The 6,659-nt window shown below is 40.4% G+C and overlaps 1 protein-coding gene across 1 annotated transcript; it reads right to left on the bottom strand.

The window, feature by feature from the left end:
* Positions 1 to 1,601: 1,601 nt before the first annotated feature.
* Positions 1,602 to 5,891, bottom strand: LOC136489887 (5'-3' exoribonuclease 3-like). Its single transcript, XM_066486397.1, has 19 exons — positions 5,755 to 5,891; positions 5,578 to 5,640; positions 5,258 to 5,407; positions 5,024 to 5,188; positions 4,820 to 4,897; positions 4,625 to 4,735; positions 4,485 to 4,550; positions 4,317 to 4,403; positions 4,088 to 4,183; positions 3,930 to 4,025; positions 3,753 to 3,823; positions 3,391 to 3,519; positions 3,231 to 3,307; positions 3,111 to 3,151; positions 2,873 to 2,947; positions 2,652 to 2,788; positions 2,451 to 2,555; positions 2,278 to 2,353; positions 1,602 to 2,171 (listed from the first exon to the last, which is right to left on the bottom strand). Exons 1-19 carry the CDS (start codon positions 5,824 to 5,826, stop codon positions 1,791 to 1,793), a joined length of 2,076 nt encoding a protein of 691 aa, XP_066342494.1. The 5' UTR covers positions 5,827 to 5,891; the 3' UTR covers positions 1,602 to 1,790.
* Positions 5,892 to 6,659: the final 768 nt, after the last annotated feature.

Below are 6,659 nucleotides of genomic sequence, written 5' to 3'. Positions count from 1 at the left end.
GATCGACTGCTTTAGATCAAGATTCTACTGGCAAAGCGACCATCACAAGCGAAAATAAAGCGACCATCACAAGCGAAAATATAGACTGGACAAATGGGAAATTATGTGTCAACCAAAAATACAGGGTGGTTTTAGCATACATAATTTGGATTTACAAAACAAATGCCTGATGAGTAAATGGCTCTTCAAGCTGTTAAATGAGGATGGCATGTGGCAAGAATTATTGAGAAATAAATATATAAAAGATAAAACTATAGGGAGCTATACCAAAAGGCCCACTGATTCTCACTTCTGGAAAGGACTGATGAATGTAAAAGATAGTTTCATGACTTTTGGTTCATTCAAAGTAAAAGACGGGTCACAAACTCGTTTTTGGATGGACACCTGGTTGGGAAACCAACCATTAAAAAATAAATTTCCCTCGTTGTTCAATATTATGAGAAGAAAGCAGGATTCTGTGGCAACTGTACTTGCATCAATCCCGCTGAACATTTCCTTTCGCTGGAATTTAGGGGGTAGAAATCTAAAGGATTGGCATAGAATTGTTGCCTCGTTACAAGATGTGAACTTACAGGGGAAAGGGATGTGTTTGTTTGGGCATTACATTCATCTAGTACATTTTCTGTTAAATCTATGTATGCTGCACTAATTAACAATAGGGTCAGAGTGTCACAGGATTTATGGCAGATCAAAATTCCTTCAAAAATAAAAATATTCTTGTGGTATTTAAAAAGAGGTGTGATCTTAACCAAGGACAATCTTGCACGACGAAGCTGGAATGGCGATACGAAATGTTGCTTCTGTCACCGTCCAGAAACTATTCAACACCTTTTTTCAATGTTATTATGCTAAGTTCTTGTGGCGTGCTGTACACTTGATTCTTATTGGACAACATCTGGAGACATCAGCATTGCACTTCTTTAATTTCAATGGATGGTTATTGACTTGGTTTATTGGTCTTCATTAGTCATAACTTTACTTTCCGCTTTGTTGTCCTAGTGTCTACTTGTAAGCTTATGATCCCTGTGGGTTGTGTGATGGTCGCTATACCGAACTTTGTAATAATTGGCCTGATTTTACCCTAAGGTAGATGAAGCCAGATATAAACTATCATTTATCTAAAAAAAGTAATTTAGATGTAAATTTAGAGAGTTGTTTTTAATTATTTTTCATAATGACATGTGAGTAATTTTTATAAAAATTATGTGGTTATTTTGAACTGTCTTTCGTAATGACAGGGGTGGATACTTTAGATGCAAAATTTGAGGCTTACTTTATGTATTTTTCATAATGATGGTGAGTAATTTATAAATTATAATAGCTCCAATGACTATTATCGATGATGATTATTAGGGTGTACCAATTAAATGCCAGATATTTTTATTTATTGTGAGAATTTTTAGTATTTATTTTTTTTTCTAGTACATCTGGCGAGAATTAATGTAGTGTCTCCGTTAAGGCTCTAATCAGTTCCATTAAGATAGGATTCCTAAAGTTCGCTGTGCAAAGTCGATTTGTTCGCTCAGGGGAGCCTTGTTCCCTGACACAACATTCGCTATACAAAACAGACGGGATGAAATGGGAGAAGCTGACATACCGAAGATTAGCAACGCAAATAAACCATTCTTCTGTCTCAATCCAAACAAGCAAGGAACGAGCGAACATTGTGCCAAAGCACCTCTAGTTTGACATATCACACATAGTTTCAGAAATCAACATAAGCATTCCTGCTGTTGCGGACAAAATGGTGAGGCATCAGTTCATCGCATCCCTGACATCTCTCTCCTGTTCTACCAACCACGGCGCTGCTCGCTCCCACCACGGCTGCCTGAATTTCCAACTGGGCGCCAAGCCGTCTGCTGCCTGTGGAACGTGGGGCCGTACTGCCCTCTTCTTGCACAAGCGCTTCCGTCCGGCTGGTAAGTGTAGGCACCACCTCTGTCATTCCTGCTGCCTCGGCTTTGCGCCATGTCAGCCCCATGGAAACCTCTCCCGTAGCCGCGGCCGCTGCCTAGCGCTGTCTCGGCAGTGATGGCTCTCCCTCTCCCACGTCCAAAGCCGCTGATCATCGGCTGCGGCTCTGCCACGGTTGGGATGGTTTCAGGCGGTGGTCGGCTACCAGGATAGGTGTGCCACAGCGGCCTCTTTGGAATCCAAGTTTCAGTTATAGTCTGCAAAAGACATGATTTCTTTCAGAGATGATGGCAAACTGGCGGTATGGTGCCAAATGCCCAGTGAACGAATGAAATGTGCAGCCAAAGAGATATCTGAATATACCTTTTCAGGTTTTTTGACATTATCAAGTAGCCTTGAAATGATTTGCACTGGTTCTGGGTTGAAGAACAAGAATGATCTGAAACATACACAGGAATATGTAGTGAAAATTAAAGGATGACTTCTTTTCTTAGAAAATTACTGCCTGAATATGATAGGGTCAAGAGAAAACATACATTGTCTGGTCATTCCTAATGTCCTGTAGATCTCTTATCGGTGAACGGAAGAAACCACAGCTTATACTATCGTCGTTGACAGGCGACAACCACCCTCCAAGTTCACTATGTGGAATGAAATTTAGGATTTAGCAACATTCTTATAAGTTGCTCAGAAATAGAAGAAATGCATACGTAGCATCAGTTCAGACTTGATTGTACCTGGTAGATTGATCTGTCGGAAGCTTTTTTGACAAACAGTCAGATGTCTTCGCAAATGCTGCACCAGTTGGTAGAGTATTTGAGTTCCTCAGGAAGATCTTCTCCTGCCGAACTGTGTTCCTATTTATCTCATGTACCTATAAAATAAAAACAATGTAAAACGATCACGTGCAACATACTCTAGTAGACAATTTGCATAGAAGGTAGGCAATTTCTTTTACTGCAAGTTTGTCCTCCACCGTCTTGGTAGCCAGAATCAGCAGCTTTTCATCAATGAATGGCAACATTGCAATACCCTGAAACAATTTATTTCCGAGAAAACTAGCATGAGTGAAGAAGGCTTTCTTTTTTTTCTTTTACAACTAGCCAATGTGGGGTCTTACATGTTGCCAATGTGCATCAAAATATGGGTAACCTAGCCTTATATTATGAACTCATATATATGGAATAATCACTTACTTGCCACAAGAAACGTTTCCCATGGGTATCAATCTGTACATCTGGTGAGAAAAATAAATTCCCATTTAGTTCAGTATATGGTACTCAGATTATATGATGACTTTAGAATAACAAGTACACCTGACGGATAGAATTTATGTATTAAAGACTCTTCATTTTCCATCAGTTCTCTGTAACACTTTGGTAGTGCACATGAGCTGCGAAAGAAAATAAACTTAAATTTCAATTAAAACATTGCGATGAAGAATGTGCATTATAAAATAAAGAATAGATCACGTGCCTTTCTTTTGGAAAAACTGCCATGAGCTGATCGAATGGACTTAGTGGCTTATCAATGGTGAAAGATATCTTGAACTGAGATAGCCCTTCAAAATCAGATGCAAAAGGAGCATAATAGAAGGGATAGTACCTGCAGAAAACAAAACAGACATGCTATGCATAATACATAGAATGGAAACATTCGCTAGTACATGTCCATAAGAATTAGCAGTCATACATCACTCATGTGGAATTATTTATCAAGATTATCAATTATTTGAACTATTCATCATTCGATTTCGAAACAGTGGAAGCATACTAGTACAATGTATAAGGAGATACATGTACAAATGAAAGCTCTGATCATAAATATGTATATCCTACCAGCTCCACGATGGCACATCTGCAAAATAGTACTGCAGCACCCAACAAAGTCCTTCCATATACTTTTGAACCTAAATTAAGCCAGTGATAGAGAAAGTTAACAAAATATGATGTCTCTTCAAAACGCCCACTGGTATTAAAATTTTATCTGCACAGAGAAACAGGAAAAATCATAACCATGTCATTCTTCAGCTTCCCAACTTCATTAGATTTTTCCACACCAAACTTTTCCCTGTAGAATCGAGACTTCCATCCCGACAATCCCAATCTTACCTGCAATGGCATGTCAAACTTTGCACATATGTGAAATATTTTCTCAAATAGGCGCTACTAACCGCGTCATGTTTATAGGCTCCACTTTTTATAAGGTCTTGCTTGTTACGAAGAGTATCCTTTAAGTTTCGCCTCAGCTCTAAGGTATTTACAATTACCTAAGCAACAGGAGAATCAAATTCAAAACAAGCAATAATATGGATGGACTTTGGAAAATAAGTTTAGGAGAAATGATAAGGTATTGCCAGATATCCAATAAAAGTAGAAAAAAATAGGTAAGCTCTTCCCTACATCTGACTCGTCTTGGCTGTAGGTGGAAATACTGCAGTTTGTTGAAAAAGACTTTACTGTCAAATCTGGACCATCAGGATTTTCTTCCTAAGTAGAAGAAAGCTTGAGATTAAAAAAATGAATATGACAGTAATCAGGACAAAACTTTTAGCTGTATATAGCCCTCACCATATTGTCATAGTTTCTTTCTTTCCATTCTTCAGCAGCTTGGTGCACGAATTTGCGCTGTGACCTCTGCATGTAATCAACAAGTTCCAATTGGCACTATTGTACACTTTGACCAAAGGATCATAAGTTTTCTAACATACCTCTCGCAGTTCATATCTTTTAAGAAAGATTTTCTCTTCACACAAGGACAGTTCATGAAAAAACTTTTCCAACGTCGAAACTTCAAGGTATACAGCATGTTTGTCTTTTAACTGTTTTTGGTAGCAACAGAAGTACATCAAAACATAACTCAACAAGTAATCAATGAAATTAATATAGTTCGATTTTGCATGTACCTTCTCGGTGCTCACAATATAGCCTCCCATTTTGTTAAATGCTTGTTTGTACACTTCCAATAGCAGATCAATTGCACCCTGCCACGTCGAAGACAAATTAAGGAAAAAATCCCACTTTTTTTGCAGTGGGGAACATGTGAAAGGATGTGACAATAACTATACTGTTTGCTGTTAAGCTGTCAGAATCAGACGGCATAAGCACACCTCATGTATCTCAACTGAAGGAATATGTGGAATGAAGTCATTTCCTATCAGGAAACAAATAAATATGAAGTCATCTATGAGCCTTTCGATATCCGTTTTGACAACCGGGTTTGGTATCTTCAAATCAAGCTCTAGATACTCCCTCAGAACCCATATGTTCAAAAACTGCAAGAAGATGGTGTTATATGAAAAATTAAAATGGAAGCACCCTGTTATCATCTCTGAGGAACAAACCTGATAAGGTTTCTTGGGAGACCTGTGCCTATGAGCTGTTTCTGTTACTTTGGGGAACCATCCTCTACACTTTCTCGAGAAATCTTCAGTTTTGAACAGTTCTTTAGATAGAGGGATGCAATTTTCTGGCAGATTATGCGGTAACACATCCTGTTCAAGTTAACAAAAGGGCTATTCTCACTCAATATTTACAAAATTCTGCAACTTCATTTAACTTCAATACACCGTTGCTTGCTAAATCCAATTAACTAAATGCGGTTTGCCAAAACTATCATAGTATGGATGAAGCTAGGAGTTCACACAAGGATGGATTAACAGACCTCACGCAAAATCGAAAAGTGAAGTTCATGAGATGCCAAAGCGAGCATTATTAGGTCCGCATCCTGTAATGATATTCGGAGTGTAAAATAGGCACAATAAAAAGAACAATCAGAAGATCAATGGTGTGTCACAGTAGAAAAATATTCAAATATTTAGTTAGTCCATGTCCGTCGTACCAGTCCATACAAGCAGTGCCTTGTGTTTGGATCATAGTTCTCTAGGCTCCGTTGTCCCCGGATGAAAGACATTATCTTGTGTTCACCTTCTCCAGGTACATTTGAATCAGAGAGTATTACCTTCAGAACGCAAGTATCATGAAGGTTATCAAGTAATGATCACGTTGACTAAAATCAGGATCTTGACCAAATATGTGATTAGCTAGCCACTCAAAAAAAAGCACAATGCCTCAGATTAAAAGAAAATTATCACTCTTCACTTTGATATTTCACCTGTAACTGTAAACACACAAGTTGAATTTGAAATTAAATACTTTTGACAATGCTAAAAATATCATTTTCACTAGCCTATCAGTTGACAAATTTTGAATAGTAAAGTCAAATGGTAACCATTATTTCAAAACAGAGGGTGCGTTTTACACACTGAAACTAATATCTTGAAACCTGTAGAGGAATGGAACCGTTACGCTCCCCTCCTCCGCCCCCACCCCTGCCCCCGCCCCCGTACGCCGCCCACCAGCCCAGATCCGCCACCGCCGGCCGCGGCCCCCGGTCCCCGCGTGTTTCTGCGCGCTCCCCTCCCCACGGCCATCCTCCCCATCCCGCTCGCGCTGCTCGCGGTGGCTCATGGCCACAGATCGAGCAACCCTCCCGCCGCTGCTCACCCGTGCGCCGCATCCCCGCCGCCCGGTCCCCGGCGCGTCCGCCGCTGCACCCGCTACACTCGCTGCGGCTCGTGGCGAGTCCACTGTCCCCTTTCCGAGGCCAAACCTCCGCCTCGGCGCCACCACCGTCGTGTCCACTGTTGTTGCTGCCGGGTCGGAAAGGACGGAGGCACGTCGTCCAGACGCGTCAAGTTCGCCTCTACCCTCTGCTGCCGTCCGGTGAGGCATTACTACCCCGCC

This window comes from Miscanthus floridulus, chromosome 10, assembly GCF_019320115.1.
Source record: "Miscanthus floridulus cultivar M001 chromosome 10, ASM1932011v1, whole genome shotgun sequence".
Taxonomy (NCBI): domain Eukaryota; kingdom Viridiplantae; phylum Streptophyta; class Magnoliopsida; order Poales; family Poaceae; genus Miscanthus; species Miscanthus floridulus.
Note: the sequence above shows the minus strand (reverse complement) of the source record. Positions and strands in the feature narration are given on the sequence as shown.

Excerpts from the sequence above, each read along its gene's own strand:
- LOC136489887 (XM_066486397.1), bottom strand. The coding sequence starts at position 5,826 with ATGTCTTTCATCCGGGGACAACGGAGCCTAGAGAACTATGATCCAAAC. Across the intron at positions 4,551-4,624 it reads AAAGATATGAACTGCGAGAG|AGGTCACAGCGCAAATTCGT; the intron begins GTATGTTAGAAA and ends GATTACATGCAG. Across the intron at positions 2,354-2,450 it reads ATTAGGAATGACCAGACAAT|ATCATTCTTGTTCTTCAACC; the intron begins GTATGTTTTCTC and ends TGTATGTTTCAG.